At 51.3% G+C, this 17,373-nt stretch overlaps 1 protein-coding gene across 1 annotated transcript; it reads left to right on the forward strand.

Annotated features, from left to right (window-relative positions):
- Positions 1–12,534: 12,534 nt before the first annotated feature.
- LOC123060593 (beta-glucuronosyltransferase GlcAT14B) lies at positions 12,535–15,099 on the forward strand. The gene is made up of 3 exons (XM_044483368.1): positions 12,535–13,892; positions 13,990–14,065; positions 14,150–15,099. Exons 1-3 carry the CDS (start codon positions 13,097–13,099, stop codon positions 14,790–14,792), a joined length of 1,515 nt encoding a protein of 504 aa, XP_044339303.1. The 5' UTR covers positions 12,535–13,096; the 3' UTR covers positions 14,793–15,099.
- The last annotated feature ends 2,274 nt before the right edge of the window (positions 15,100–17,373 follow it).

Here is a 17,373-nt window from a genome sequence, read left to right on the forward strand (position 1 = left end):
TTATGTTTAGGCAAGGGACTATGCTCCCTCCCTCTCACGACCCTTTATTTCTTCAACAACTGGATGGAACACTAATCAAACTGACACGGAAACAAGTAAACCAGCACACGGGCAAACAAAATTTCATCACATCACTGAACAAACACTGAGACCAGCACGGGAATATAGCGGTAACAGAGAGGGGAGGGGAGACGGGCAACTTACAACATCACTCAGGGACTTCCACTTCTCACCACCGGCCTTGCCAATCTGCAATTCGATGAACCCAAACCAAATCAACACACAGAATTCACAAGGAAACTCATCACAACACCAACAGTTTGAACGAACAACACGAGACAGAGGAAGGGGTGAACGGAACGGGATTTGTCCCCTTCCCCACGTTATGGTTAGGCAAGGGACTATGCTCCCCTCCCTCTCACGACACTCTATTTCTTCAACAATTGTTTATGTTCGAGTAAATATTATATCGTATAATTACCATGTGTATCTATAATCACATATGCATAGTGCATTAAGACCCTAATTGATAATAAAAAGGTTTACTTTTGATGTTTATGCCTTTATAATTTTGAGAAAGCGCAGGAGAGCTGTGTTTCATTATCAAAGAAGAACGGCGGAAGAGCGCCAACTATACAAATGGCGAGCCAAGTCGCCTAAAACAAAGCGAAGAAAAAATAGGAAAAGAAAACGAGGCAGAAGAGCAAGCAACTACTCTCGCGTCATCAAATGTCTCCCCCGGCCAGCAGCCAGGCCATGACCTCATCCTTGATGCCTTGGAGTACCACTCGCACTGCTCGATCTGTTCCTCTGAAGACTCGGCAATTCCGCTCATTCCAAATGGACCAAGCAACCAACAACACCAAGGAATTTGCACTCTTGCGATTAGCGGCTGCTGCTGAAATGCCAACAAGCCAGTCTATCGTGCTATCAGGCGCCGGCCAGTTCCTGTAATTGGTAGGCCGATGTTGTGGAGAACGCCCCACTATCGGTGAGTTTCCAGGCGAACTCGTCGTGGTCTTCCGAAAGCTGCCCCGCTGCATTAACCTTGGCCCAGAGGTTGACAAACTCGCTCAAGTGGTCAGCCGCGATGCGGCCCTGGACGTCACGCACCCATGCGCCGCCGGTCAAGGCACCGCGCTCTGATCGTATCTTTCGCCGAGATAGCTGGGGCAATCAGGCATGGCGCCTCACTCTGGAGCCAGCTATCAGACGAGAAGGACGTCGTGCGCCCGTCCCGCACCTGCGCATTGGTCGCCATGACAAAGAGCGCACGTTCCTGGTTGGAGCAGGGCACCGGAAGCCTAGTTCATGGCCGCTCCGGGGCGGCACGCTCAAGCCAGAGCCAGCGCATCCGAAGCGCAACCCCGAAGCAGTCAAGATCAAGAATCCCGAGCCCCCGAGCTCCTCCGGTCTGTAGATTCTAGCCCATGCCACCTTGCAATGGCCTCCATGGCATGCTTCTTCCCCCTGCCACAATCAGGCTCTCCTAATCTTGTCAACTTGCAGGTGTACCCAGACTGGCAATACATGCACCCACATCCAGTAGATTTTGAACGCCGACAACACCGCATTGAGCAGCACTAGGTGCCCAGCTGCAGCCAAAAGCTTGAATTTCCAGAAAGCCAGCCGAGCCCGGAGCTTGTCCAGGAGCGGTTGGAAGTCAATCTTTTTATGTAGATTACGAAGCGAAAAGCGGAAGACCAAGGAAATTGCGAGGGAAGTGTCTCGTCGGCGTTCCCAGCGACCCCACCACATCAACATGGAACTTTTCACCATGGATTGGCAAGATGGAGCTCTTCGAGAAGTTGACCAGCAGCCTTGTGGCCTCCCCAAATGCACACAAGAGATCGTGCAGCGCCGCCACCTCGGCCCTCACGGGGTTGATGAAGATAGCCACATGTAAGACAATAGGCTTTGGGGGGAACCGGCACAACCCTCTAGGGGTGGCCTATCACATATATATATATAATGAGGTGGTATACAACGTTACAATATACACATGTAAATACAGTCTAACACCCTCCCTCAATCTTAGCCACTTTCTAATGAATCTAGAAGGATAAGATTGCGCCTGCAAGTCTCAAACTGTGGCAAAGGCAATGGCTTGGTGAAGATGTCAGCAAGTTGATCCTTGGAAGAAATAAACTTGATCTGTAGTTGCTTCTGAGAGACACGTTCACGCACAAAGTGATAGTCAACTTCAATGTGTTTCGTTCGGGTATGGAATACCGGATTTGCAGAAAGGTATGTAGCATCGATGTTATCACACCAAAGAACAGGAGGCTGTGACTGGGGTATACTTAACTCCTGAAGCAAGGACTGTACCCAGATGATCTCTGATGTGGCATTGGCCACAACCTTATACTCAGCCTCAGTACTGCTACGCGAGACAGTAGCCTGTTTCCGAGCACTCCAGGCAATCAGGTTAGAGCCAAAGAAGACAACATAACCCCCCGTGGATCGCCTGTCATCCGGATTGCCAGCCCAGTCTGCATCAGAATATGCTGAAAGACAACCAGAGTCAGACGGCCGAATATGCAAACCATGAGCCACCGTGAAACGAATATAGCGCAAAATCCGCTTAACAGCAGACCAATGAGTGTCACGGGGTGACTGCAGATACTGGCAGACTCGGTTAACAGCATAGGAAATGTCTGGTCGCGTGATCGTCAAGTACTGGAGCCCACCAACAATACTCCTGTACTCTGTCGCATCAGAAGAAGAAAGAAGCACACCATCAACAGCATTGAGCTTATCAGTGGTAGACATGGGTGTAGTCGTCGGTTTGCACTTAAGCATCCCAGCTCGCTGCAACAAATCCAGAGAGTACTTCTTCTGCGTCATAACAAGGCCAGCAGCACGAGAAGTAACCTCCACACCAAGAAAGTAATGAAGCTTCCCAAGGTCCTTGACCGCAAAATTAGCACCAAGTGAGCGAACAAGCGCAGTAGCAGCCGACTGAGAGGAGCTGACCAAAATGATATCATCTACATAGACCAACAAGTACATAGTAACCTCAGGCCTTTGAAGAAGAAACAATGAGGAGTCAGCAGTTGATGATGCAAAACCATGAGCACGAAGAGCCATTGCAAGACGAGCATGCCAAGCACGAGGAGCCTGCTTCAGACCATAAATTGCCTTGGACAGACGACAGAGATGATCAGGGCGATCCGGATCAGAGAAACCCGGAGGCTGGCGCATGTAAACCTCCTCCGCCAAGACACCATGAAGAAAAGCATTTTGAACATCAAGCTGACGAAGAAACCAACCTCGAGTAACAGCCAGAGAGAGAAGAAGTCTGATGGTAGTAGGCTTGACCACTGGACTGAAGGTGTCTTCATAGTCAAGTCCAAAACGCTGTCGAAAACCACGAGCAACCAGACGAGCCTTATAGCGCTCAATGGACCCATCAGAATGCCTCTTCACTTTGAAAATCCATTTGGAATCAATGACATTTACCCGTGATTGTGGAGGAACAAGAGTCCATGTCTGATTACGAAGAAGCGCTTGATACTCCTGCTCCATGGCCTCTCTCCAATGAGGAATGCGCATAGCAGCTTGATACGTGCGTGGCTCAGAGGATGGATCTGCGAGAGCAGCAGACATGCACGCCGCTAACCAAGCAACTGTGCCATCGTGACGTTGCTTAGGCTGAAAAATGCCACTCCGACTGCGCGTATGTGGACGTAGAGCAGCAGCAGGAGCCGGCGGAGGCGAAGGTGACGGAGACGTGACGGTCGCCGGAGATGCAGGAATCACCTCAGGCGAGCTCGGGACAGACGACTCCGGGCTGCATGGCGAAGACTGGCCCGACGACAGGGGCTCAGAGGCCATGGGCGAACCGAGAGTGGGCGAGGCCAGCTTCGGTGACACCGGCCCAGATGGCCTTGGCGAGGCGAGAGCAGGCGAGGCCGGCCCTGGTGAGAAGGGCCCAGACACCCTGGGCGAGGCAGGGGCGGGCGAGGCCAGGCCTGGTGATGACTGCCCCGACGCCCTGGGCGAGACGGGGACCGAGGAGGCCGGCCCAGTCGGCGGGGTTGCAGGGCGCGATGATGGCGAAGGCAGCCCAAAAGCCAGAGGCGACCGGGCCAGGACGTCGATCGGCCGTGCATGAGCACGGAAACCGAGGCCATGCAGGGGCGCCATGTGCTCCTCATGCACAACAGAAGGTGCCGAGGATGAAGGCGATGGCGACGAAGAGGAAGATGGCACTTCCAGAATCTCCAAACGAGCCCCACGACCAGTGCCTGCACCATGGTTAGGCAACAATAGAGGAGAATATGCAACATCATCAAATTGGTCAGAAGCAACAGAGGATGAATGCATGACAGGTGGCTCGGTAGTGGACACAGGGAGTTTGGCAAAGGAAAAAACATGCTCATCAAACACAACATCCCGAGAGATGTAGACACGATTAGTGGGCACATGAAGACATTTGTATCCTTTATGAAGAGAGCTATAACCAAGAAAAACACACTTCTTGGAACGAAACTCGAGCTTACGCTTGTTATATGGACGGAGATGGGGCCAGCAAGCACACCCAAACACCTTGAGAAAGGTGTAGTCCAGTTGTTCATTAAGGAGAACTTCAATGGGAGTCTTCATATTCAAAACACGAGTGGGAGTACGATTGATGAGAAAACATGCAGTGGTGAAAGCATCACTCCAAAAACGAAACAGAACAAATGCATGGGCCAAAAGAGTCAGACCAGCTTCAACAATGTGACGATGCTTACGTTCTACTGAACCATTCTGCTGATGTGTATGTGGACATGCTAAACGGTGAGTGATCCCAAGCGACTGAAAGAAGGAGTTGAGGTTGCGATACTCGCCACCCCAGTCCGACTGAACATGAACAATTTTGTGCTTGAGAAGGCGTTCAACATGTTTTTGGAACTGAACAAAAATGTCAAACACATCAGATTTACGTTTGATAAGATAAAGCCAGGTAAAGCGGCTGTAAGCATCAACAAAACTGATATAGTAATTATGACCACTAACAGAAGTCTGAGCAGGACCCCATACATCTGAAAACACAAGTTCTAAAGGATGTTTCACCTCACGACTGGACTCCGAAAAAGGAAGTTGATGACTCTTCCCCTGCTGACAAGCATCACACACTGCTACATCTTTATTACTAGACACACTAGGAAGCTCATGACGACGCAAAACATGCCGGATAATAGGTGTGGCCGGGTGACCAAGACGAGCATGCCACTGTGACGGAGATACCCGAACTCCACTGAAGACGCGAGCGACGCCAGGATGCTCCAGACGATAGAGACCTTGGCAGAGCCGCCCACTAAGAAGAATGTCCCTCGTGCCCCGATCCTTAATAAAAAGATCAAAAGGATGAAATTCACAAAGCACATTATTATCACGAGTGAGTTTAGGAACTGAAAGAAGATTACGTGTCACAGATGGAACTCGAAGAACATTGCGAAGTTGAAGACTCCTATTGGCATGTCTAGTGAGAAGTGATGCTTGACCAATATGAGAGATGTGCATACCTGCTCCATTGGCGGTGTGGATCTTGTCGGAGCCATGGTAGGGTTCACGAGTGTGAAGCTTCCCCATCTCACTGGTCAGGTGCTCTGTCGCCCCAGAGTCCATGTACCAGTGGGGATCAATGGAGTAGGACTGGGTGTGTCCCTGTGGCTTCTGAGGCGGCGGACGATCAGCCATGGCGACCTGACGAGCAAAGTTGCGTGTATCCTTCCCGTCATTGCCGAGACCAAGAAAACCCCGCTGGAAGCGCTTGTGACACTTCGAGGCCCAGTGCCCATCGCGACCACAAAGCTGGCACACACGTGGACCGCCAGCCCCTGGTAACGTCGCAGTAGGAGGAGGGGCCGAGGCGGGTGGTGGTGACTGCCCCGAAGGAGCCCTGGATGAAGCAGAGGAGCGACCACCCTTGGTGGCGGCGTTTGCCGAGAGGGCGCCGTTGCCCCTGGATCGGCGCGTCTCGACTCGTTGCTCAGTAAGCAGGAGGCGTGAAAAGACCTCGTGTGCTGGCATGGGCGTGGAGTTGCCCCTCTCATTGATGATCTCGACTAGGGCGTCATACTCCTCATCAAGACCATTGACAATAAACGAGTTGAACTCGGAGTCGGTGAGGGGCTGTCCAATGGAGGCCAGCGTGTCGGCGAGACTCTTGACTTTGTTGTAGAACTCAGTGGCGGTGGAGTCAAGCTTCTGAAGGGAGGCGGCATCCAACGGCCTCGAGAGAAGTGCCGCGAGGGAGGCCGGCAGAAAACCGGTGGCGGTGGAGCCGGACGCAGCGGCGGACGTCATAGCAGTCGGGCGACGGCAACGGCGGGCGCGGCGGCGGCGGCGGCGGTGGTTTAGGGTTTTTAGGCGGAAGCGGACGTAACCTAACGTGATACCATGTAAGACAATAGGCTTTGGGGGGAACCGGCACAACCCTCTAGGGGTGGCCTATCACATATATATATATATAATGAGGTGATATACAACGTTACAATATACACATGTAAATACAGTCTAACACCACATCGTCAGCATATAGCGACATGCGGACGGATGGCACCCGCCCCCCAAGCCTTGATAATATGCCCATGTCAACGGTCTTCGAGATGAGTTGCTGGAGCGGTTCCATTGCGAGGACAAAGAGGAACAGTGAGATCGGATCACATTGCCTGAGTCCCCGACGGTGCCGAACTGAGGGGCCAGCCACCCCATTGATGAGCGTGCGCGATGAGGCCGAGGATAGAAACATTGAGGTCCAGTCGCACCACCGCTACCCAAACCCACATGCCCTCATCATGTCAATAAGGTAGGTCCAAGACACCGTGTCAAACGCTTTAGCTATGTCGAGCTTAACCAGGAGCATCGGCCTGTTAGTACGGTGAAAGTGCCTAGCCAGACCCTGAACAAACAAGAAGTTATCCTGGATGCACCGGCCCTTGATGAACACGCTCTGTGCCGGCGCAACAAGCTCATCCGTCCTCTTAGCCAGCCTCGTTCCGAGCACTTCAGTGAAAAGTTTAATCACACTATGCAGGAGACTGATCGGCCGGTAGTCCGCCATCGACACGGGCATGTCCACCTTTGGCAGGAGCACATTGTGCGCCCCATTCACTCTGTGCATCCCGGATGCGTTGGCACCATAAAGTTGCTGGAAAGCCGACAACCAATCATGCAGGATGATGTCTGATGCTGCCTTGTAGAACGCCCCAGAGAATGCCTTTACAATGACTTTCATGGTATGCAATATATACCACTCACCCCTGAAAGTATTTCTATTACTATATTATAGTCGTTGAGTCCATTGTAATAAGTTTGCACTAGGGACTCCACAATGCCACCGCCGATCCTGTCGTATGTAGACACTCGTGCCACCTAGTAATTTGCCGTTATGTATCTGCACTGAGAATGCATCCTTAATGTGCCAAAAAATGATGCTATCATGGTTTACTTTCCCCTTTTGTAACTAGTTTCATCTGCACACTTAGTGAAGAAAAGGGTGATTATGGAAAAATTGCAATGTTGGCTGGCCAGAAAACTATGGGGGTGGAGTTGACACGACCACACAAGCTATGCAACTTTAGTATTTCTTCTTGTAAGTAAGTAAGTGCTATCCATAAATGAAAGGTGCCACTTCTGCTATTCTGACCCCGAGCTCACATGCACGTGGGCGAGCAGTAAAATCTAAAAAAAAGAATAAAAGTGTTTGAAAAATTCTGACTTTTTTTAAAACAAACATTGATGAGAAGCATTTTGGAGCATTGTTTTTCTCCCTAGATCTCCATGAATGTCATTCCATCACGGAAATTGCACGCATGTGAAACGCTCATCACTGTTTATGAAAAACCCGTTTTTATATTGTTTTATTCATACGCGAATCTGGCAGAGAGGGGGGGAGGGGGGAGGGGTATTTGTTGCCCTTTACCACTTTACGTTTCGGTAGGGGTTAACCCATGGCACGACACCATTTTTCTTCAATAGTTGTTTATGTTGGAGGACAAGTATCATATAATCACAAATACATAGTGTATTAAGAGATTTTTTTTACTAAAGATGGCACTCTCTCCGTAAACTAATATAAGAGAGTTTAGATTACTACTTTAGTGATCTAAATGCTCTTCTATTAGTTTACAGAGGTAGTATATTTTATGTTTATGCTTTTTCAATAACTTTTATGGTATGTGATATATTTTTTACTCAGCTATATATAGTTATACCAAGTTCAAATTATAGGCTCCATAGTGCCCCATTTTTTTGCACGGGTCCATAGTGCCACTGTTGGCCCTGGGTAAGAATTGGATTACAAATGCCGTCTCGGTGAAAACCATTCAAGATCATAGATCCATCACTATATTCTTTCAGTTTGGAGCCTGTGATTGCGGACGCACTCTTGCATAGAGAAATGCTACGTATTTTCATTTTTTGTAAATGTGAGCACCTCTGCAACACTAGAAAGGCGTTCTTCATCCACTGCAAAAAAGAAAATAAAAAAGAAAGACATTCTGGATAGTAGTGCATTTTTGTCGGTGAGACCCGTGAACCCATGACCAAACGAGCGGTTTAAAACTCTTGCCAGGCACGTTTTTGAACGGAATTCAAACGCTTCGAACAGTTCGGGAGCATACCTCCTACCAGGCTACCACTGACGCTAACAGGTGATAATGAAAGCTCCATCGACACAAATCGAAACAGAGGCCTCCCCAAAGCATCTCGAATCATGCACACTTGCATAGATATTTCTACTACTACTACGTGCCGATAGCCGTATGCCCGTATGGTTAGGAGCAACAGGGAGCACGTTAAAACTAACACGCGATCACACACTGCTCTGCGGAGTGTCTTGATGGCATGGCGAACTGTGGCGTGGCAAGCGACAGGCAGAGCCCTGTCGCCCGTCAGACTCACCATCTTCTTCTTCTCAAACTCGAATTGAAGGCCGGTTCGTTAGTGCGTAGCCGGTGTAGATCCATGATGACGATTAATAGTAGTAGGACGGGACGGGAATGGGATGGTCGATCATTGGCTCGTCTTTGTGTATGCTCGCCAAGTCTCCGGCTAGCCTGGGCTAGACAATGGAATTCCGAACTATAGCTAAGAATCGTTCTTTAAATAACGCGAATAGAATCTCATCAAGGAGGAAAAAGAGAGGGCGAGCACCCAGCTATGCCAAGTGTCATGTGCAGGTTGGCTGTGATGGAAATGTTCCTTTTCTTTTTGAGATTTTTTTGTTTTTCTTCTAAAAGAAAGCAAGGCTTTTTTTCTTTCTTTTTTGAGATGGATGTAAGAGCCACTTGTCATTTTCTCCATGGCTGAGGTGAGGAAGTTTTTTTTTTGTTTTTTTTTGTGAGATGAATGCGAGTTTTTTTTTATTCTTTGAGATAGAGAAACAAGAGCACACCTTCATATCAAGGCGCACAATCGCATGTCCAAACCACTATAATAGTACTCCATCTATCCCAAATTTTTTGTCTTAAATTTGTCTAGATACGGATGTATCTAATACTAAAACGTGACTTGATTCATCGTATTTAGACAAATCTAAGACAAGAATTTTGGGACGGAAAGAGGGGAGTAGTATAGTACAATGGTACTGCAATTCTCAACAAGCTATACGGACTACTTATGTGCCAATTATAATGGTATGTAGACCACCCCCCTCCCCGCCCCCTCCACACACACATTTGTTCCTCATTTTTCTTCTCCAAGCTCAGCTTTTCATATTCATCATTTAAATAATTTAGAGATGATACTACACCGCAAAAAATTGAAATATAAACATCACAATTTAAACACAAACATTATCAATTTATGGTGTAAATTTAAATTTATTTTATTTCGAGATACTCTTCTATTGGTTTCCATGATGCACTCACATATGCTCCACTAGATTGTTGATAAGTTGTCGCTGCGCTTCTCAATCAATGTTGTGGAAGGTCGATAATCTCTTCGATGAAGTCAACTTCAATATTACGTGCACCCAAGCCCTCATCCTTCATAATCATGTTGTGTGTGATCGCATAACAAGTCATCACCTTCCACAATGCCTTTGCACCCCACATTTTAGTAGGTCCATGAACAATCACAATACGTGCTTGGAGCGTTCCAAGTACCCTCTCCACGTTCTTTTTCACACCTTGCATTTTGGCAAAGAGTGACTTTTTGTTACCTTGTGAGTTAGAGATTGTTTTGACAAATGTGCCCATTGAGGCTTTGTCCTCGGCATTAGGTTCTCTAAAATACCATTTTCCAAACACCATCATCATTGCAACGGCAAATCTGATCACATGCTTCGAGGCATCCGAATGTACACATCAATGGCGCCAAGAATGGACCATATGCAACCATCTGATATCGGTTGTGCATTTATGAGAGAAGAGAACCTAAGTAGCCCAGTGCAATCCCTCTTCAACATCAAGTAATCCTCGTAGCGCTTCACACTCTCCACAATGCGCAAGAACATATTCAGGTGCATCCAGAATTGATGCCGAAAGAAGCCATCGTCAAAGGTTGATTCAACTTCAAAGTAGCTGCCGTAGAGATCAACATGACCCATTGCCCTAAGTCGACTAAGAAATTGATGTCGGGGCCTACATAGAATCCTTCAAGTTGTGAATATGCTCCTCTTCCTTCTCCGTTTCTTAAAGAACACTCTACACCATTATAAATTCATCCTCTGAATCCATCATGTTCCTTGCGATTGAACAACAAATCCATACCCCATGTTATGTTCAATCTTTTTCACCGAACGCATGGTGTGTGTTGTGTACGACATGGAAGTCATTGCTAGAGGGACATACCATGATGGTGGAGGGGAGTGTTGGGAGATAGAGGTGAGGTGGGACGTCGAATGCGAGGTGGAGAGATGGGAGGACCGACCCAACGACAACCTCTAGGTGGGAGGGCTCGGTTAACACCAGTGACGAGGAGAGCAATCGCGTCATGAAGTCGGCCTTCGAGTTGCAGCGGCGTCTTGGTGGAGCGGCCCGACGATGATAACTAGGTCAGGGTGGACAGTGGTGCAGACGAGATTGACAAAGAAACATGAGAGAGAGGACCAAGAGTGAGGTGTGGGGTTTGACGGTGGAGCCGGGTTGTCCACGACTCAGACATCCCCTACTTCTCTCCTTATTTTGGAATTTTTAGAGCATCTACAACCGGACCTAGCTAAATTTGGCCCAAAATGTCTGCGGCCAGTGACTATTTAACACTCAAATATCCGATGTCATAACAGGGTACCTCATTTGTAAATCATCAAATTCATACAATCACATGCAACGTATAACCTAATCTAAATCTTCGCTGGTGACCGTCCTTATTGTTCCCTCGGTGTCCCTGTCTGACGGCCGTGAGACCCGCGAAGTGAAGGTCTGGTCACCGGCGAGGTAGAGTAGGACATGGGACACGGACTGTCCCACATGAGACATGAGGCGTCACCGTCTCCCATAACCTACTCTTTCTCATCGGAGCCTGATGCTACCTTCCTTAGATTGCGACGCTAGGTGCCTGCATGCAACTCCGCCTTCGTGGCCTCCGTCTCGAGGGCTGTCATGGCCACGCATGCCTTGCGCCTCGCATGGCGGACATGCCTCGCGATATTAGCATGTGGTTCGTGGGTATGCCAACATTGACCTCCGACCCGGAGCCGGACGACGCGGGGACGATGGGACAACAAAGGGGTTGCGCCTCCAGGCAATGGTCATCGCTCCCGGCGAGGCCGTAGCCACACGCCTCCTGCCACCAGCCTCGGCGGATCCAAGCACCATTTGATGCAATGGATTCCCGCCTGATCTAGTCAGACCGCGATCGGGCACACTCCTCCCGGGAGTGACGGAGAGCCATACAGACGACCATCTCCTCCTCGACCCCGCATGGGACGAGGTCCCAGTCGACGGATCCACACATCTCAGAGTTGGATCCACTGCCGGCCATGCGGAAGAACCCGACAAGAGCTTGAGGACGGAGTGGAGTGGCTAGGGTTTGATTTGGAGTGCGGATAGGGATGAATATATGTGAAACCATAGTGGACCGCATCCCCATATCCGGGTATGGGGCTCCAATCAGCCCGGGCTTTTGGGCTGCGTTTTGGTGCGGCGGGTCGGGTGAATTTTTACTGTGGAGGCAGGTCGCCCGGGTGTTCGGAACGGATACGAGGCGTCCGGTCATAGATGCCCTTAAAGCAGGGGATTCGGAACAATTAGGGAAGGTTTAGACTTTTGGAGGACCTTTTCTCCGGACGAGAGAGAGGGCGAGTGGGAGAGGATCGGGTGCATTGTGATGCGACAGAAGCAACGAGACGAGGGAGAGGGAGAGCATATTTGCGTGTGTGGAGCGAGGGAGCAGGGGGGAGGGAGCGCATTGCGTACGGAGAAGGAGAGGAGGGCGCGTACGGTACGGGGCGGTGGATGGGATGGTATTTCGGGGTAACGGCCGTGTTAGCCGGGGCAGCTCCGCCACTTGCCGGGCCGCCGCGCGCCACTCCGCCCGAAATATGTTAACCTTTGTTCGGTCGAGTCTCTCCCGCGCACTATATATCGTCTCATGATCCTCGTCTCCGGCCACAATTAATAGTAACCGCTCCCCCCGCAATACCTGCCATTCCCCCCCTCCTCCACCATCGATCTACTCTCCATTACTTTCTCCCTCCCTCCCTCGCTCTGCTCGACTAGATCGCTCGATCAATCGATCTTCCTTTTCTTGGTTGGCTGATTGGTTTCATCGTCCTCTGTGACGAAGGCGCTGTCGTCGTTGATGGATTGATGGATTGATCGATCGAGTGCTGCAGCAACTGGTCAATAGGTCTGTTCGTGGGTCGTCTGCTCAGTTGCATCGCCATCGCCTTCAATTCCACTCGTTTTCAAGCCCCGTTGATCGGATCAAAGGGGCCGGGATTAACCTGACCTAACCTCGCGACCGAATTCCCCTCCCCACTTGACGTCCGTCCACCGGCCGTGTCCATCGCAACAAGGAATTCTTCTTCTTTGCACCTCGTATCCTATTCCTACATAGCGGGCTCGGTGGCGGTTCGCGTACGTCATCCTCGGGAGAATTGACAGTTGTGATTCATAGCGCGCGCGCGGGCGCGGGCGATCGAGGCGAGCAAGGCGGCATGGGGGCCGAGCACCACTCGCCGTCGTCGGCCAAGACCTCCCCTCGCGGCTCCGGCGTGGGTGGCGGGGGCGAGCAGTACTCCCCGTCGACCAAGTCTCCGCGCGGTGGTGCCGGAGGCGGAGGCGAGCACTACTCCGCGTCGAGCAAGTCCCCGCGCGCTGGCGGCATCGGCGGTGTCTCGTCCTTGCTCCCGAGCGGCGGCGTGTCGTCCCTGCTGCCGAGCGGCGCGGTGGCGACGCTGCTCGAGAGCAGGTGGACGCTCTCCGGCGCCATCACCGTGTTCCTGTTCCTCGCCGTCACGCTCACCGTCACGACGTCGTCGTCGTCGCTGTCCCCCGTCTCGGCCTCCTTCTTCTCCTTCCTCCCGGCCGGCCGCGCCGCCCTCGTCGAGCCGCCGCAGGCCCAGCAGCAGCCGCAGGCCCCGCCGCCGCCTCCGCCCGGCGCCGGCGTGCCGCGGCTGGCGTACCTCGTGTCCGGGTCCAAGGGCGACCTGGACCGGCTGTGGCGCGCGCTGCACGCGCTCTACCACCCGCGCAACCTCTACGTGGTGCACCTGGACCGCGAGGCGCCCGTGGGCGAGCGGCTGGAGCTGGCGGCGCGGGTGGCCAACAGCACCGTCTTCCGCCGCGTCGGCAACGTGGAGGTGATCCGCCGCGCCAACATGGTGACCTACCGCGGGCCGACCATGGTGGCCAACACCCTGCACGCCTGCGCCGTGCTCCTCCGCCGCAGCCGCGACTGGGACTGGTTCATCAACCTCTCCGCCTCCGACTACCCGCTCATGTCCCAGGACGGTACGCGCCTCATTTTTTCCCCAGCAAAACTGTTTAAAATATTGCCATCTCATCTATCCATAAACCATAATCGAATCCGCTGACCAACCAACCGCAGATGTGCTGCACGTATTCTCGACGCTGCCGCGCAACGTCAACTTCGTCGAGCACACCAGCCGCCTCGGCTGGAAGGAGTGAGCGCCCTCCCCTCCCCTTCTTCCCCCCCTCCGGCCGGCGATCCACGGCGGCGACTGACCGTGGCTTGGCTTGATGTGCAGGGGGCAGCGCGCGCAGCCGCTGATCGTGGACCCGGGGCTGTACGCGTCGAAGAAGCAGGACATCTTCTACGCGTCCGGGCGGCGGGAGCTGCCGACGGCGTTCCGGCTGTACACGGGGTCGGCGTGGGTGGCGCTGACGCGGGACTTCGCCGAGTACGTGGTGTGGGGGTGGGACAACCTGCCGCGGACGCTGCTCATGTACTACGCCAACTTCGTGTCGTCGCCGGAGGGCTACTTCCAGACGGTGCTCTGCAACGCGCCCCGGTTCGTGCCCACCGTCGCCAACCACGACCTCCACCACATCCAGTGGGACGTGCCGCCGCGCCAGCACCCGCACGCGCTCACGCTCGGGGACATGGACCGCATGGTGCGCAGCGACGCGCCGTTCGCGCGCAAGTTCGCGCGCGACGACCCCGTGCTCGACGCCATCGACGCCCAGCTGCTGGGCGGCCGCGGCGGGAACGGCACGGCAGGGGCGGGGATGTTCGTGCGGGGAGGCTGGTGCGGCGAGAACGGGGACTGCGAGGGCGCCGCCGGCGACGAGGACTGGGTGCTCCGGCCCGGGCCCGGCGCCGAGCGGCTGCGCAGGCTCATGGACCGGATCGTCAGGTCGGAGGCGTTCGCGAACCGCCAGTGCAAGTAGCTAAGGTCGGCTTGACATGGTCGGTCGTGCGTGCAAGCCAGGTTAGCGTCATGCATGCACTGTGTGGTGTGCTCGTTTCCTTCGACGTTTGTACAAAATCATGCATCAGGGCGTACATACCGTATGGCATACATACATACATAGAGCGAGAAATATAGTAGAGAGCTTCGTGGTACATTATTGGTTTTATTACGGCACTCATCTCTGGTTTGCTGGTGTATGGACTCAGGAGGAGGAAAAATGTTTAAATGTTTTAACTGATCCATCAATCACCCATTAGATGGACACATGTTGTTCCTCTTCTTAATCACATTTTCAGTAGTAAAGAAAGGTGGTTCAGTCAATGTGGTCATGGGAGTTTCTTGCTCCAGTTAATGCTGGGTCCAGATAAAATCCTGTGCAAACTTCTCCCGGAATCAATCGAAGGATTCGATTAAAAAACACGTACAGATGATGTGAAGTAAACAAGTCTGAAGACTGAAACTGATGCCGGAGTCCGACCGTCGTCTCGCAAGAAAAACAGGATAAAGGAGACCTCGACTCTGAACTCTTAACGCTTAAGCAAGCAGCAGGGTTGCTGTCGGAGATGAGCAGTAGAAAAAACAGGTGGAGGATGTTGGCGATCACCGCTTCTCGAGCTTTCGATTGATTGCCCGATCGGTGCCATGGCAGCACCTGGACCGTAGAAGCACACATCTTGCCGTTAGGAGACAAGACCATTACGAGTGGTCTACGGAGACCAGGCAGCACCGGCTACCAATAGAACGCCCAAATCTTATCGTTCCAAGATACGCCCGCCGGCCGACCCGCCGTAAGCAAATTTCAACAATTTCGTATGGTCCCCTTGAGATTTTGACGTTTTAAGTTGGATGTGCCTCAAGCCATGGGCGCCAGTTGCCAAACTAGTTTCCGGAATTATAGATAAATAGAAGGAGGTGTTCTTGCGATCATCTCTTTACTTAAGTTCAATCAGTTATGCCAACCAACCTGTGGTTGAATGGTTGGAAGGACAGTGGTATTCCAAGCCCACCGAGGTTCAAATCCTGCCGCTCACATTATTTCAAGATTTCCGATGGTGCGCGTTCGTAGGAAGTGACGTTCCCGTCGTGGTAACTTCGTCAGTCTCAAGATGATATGCCGGCTCAGTCTTTCGGAAGGGTCCGCGTATGTGTGTTCATAGGGATGAGCGCGTATATATGAGCGTCTGCATCTGTACCGTGTTCTAAAAAATCAACCAATTACCTAAATAGTCTCCCAAACAGCAGTGTGGTTTCTCCCTCCTTCCTTCGACGCCGTTGATGAGGAACCCGCCTTCTCCTCTTCGATGTCATCTTCCCCCTTCCTTCGCCTCCACCTCGGCCAAAACACATCATATATTTCTTCCTAAGCGTGAATGAGGAACATGGCTTATATTTCCCTAACCATGTCTTGCACTCCATTCGCTCTCCCTCGAGCATTGACATTTTTAAGTTGGTTGTGTCTCAATCCATGGGATCGGGAGGAGCTCTTGAGACCGTTTTTTCTTGAGTTCGATCGATTACCTAAACATATTCAAATGACTATACATATGGGAAAGTATTTCGAGAAAAATAAAAATGTAAGTTAAAGTCGTGATTCAGGGAAACAAAAATACTTGGGACTTCCACATTTAGGCTTCCCAACGTCTCTGGGAAAATCATATAGTCACCTCACCCCCTCCCCCCTTCTCCCGCACCCTCGGCAAGGAACCCTCCTTTCTCATCTCCAACATCATCTCTCCTCCTTTCATCGTTTTTCCTTTCCCCTAGACCGTGCCTCAACATTTCCTATACTATGTCTTGCTCTCCATTCGCCCTCCCATTGCCTTAAATAGCAACAACACCACCAGGTTCTCATCTTCTTCCACAAACAACCTCTCGAGCTCAATTCCCGAACTTGCTCCGCCTTTCTGCTAGCTTATGGTGAGAGTAGTGTCCCTCAACATAAGCATGTGGTGCCTGACTTCCGCTTCTGCATACATGTACATCGAAATAAGTGTGTCAAAGTCGCTAGAACAACGTGTTGGAAGCTTCAGGGGAAGGCAACTAAGGCTTTCAATGTGAGAGTTATTAAGGAGGGCTATTGGGAGGAAAGAGATGATGCAAACATTGTGTAAATGAAGATGACGACCTTGCATTCAAAATGTGGCTTCAAAGGAGTTTGGGTGACTAGAGGAAGTAGATGCGAAGCTAAAGATAATTAGTGGTGGAACAATGATGTCCAAAAGGCTATTACGAAAAAGAAAGAATATCTTGGATGCCTACACCTGGATAGGGGTGCATGCAACATAGAAAAGTACAAGGTGGTGAAGACACCACAAAGTCAACTATGAATGAAGCAAGGGGTCAGGTGTAGCGCCTCAGTGTCGGCACTATGCAAATCTAGCCACCTCCTCTAGCCTGCACATAATATCGATCCTAAGGTGCCACCTTCATCCAACATACAGGTGGGAACATGCACACATGGAGCAGTCAATATCACAACACAAGTCACAAAATAATTCACAACAACAGTGAATGTACATATACAACAAACTCCGATGAGTCAAATTAATGAATGAACA

Source organism: Triticum aestivum, chromosome 3A, assembly GCF_018294505.1.
Source record: "Triticum aestivum cultivar Chinese Spring chromosome 3A, IWGSC CS RefSeq v2.1, whole genome shotgun sequence".
NCBI classification, from domain to species: domain Eukaryota; kingdom Viridiplantae; phylum Streptophyta; class Magnoliopsida; order Poales; family Poaceae; genus Triticum; species Triticum aestivum.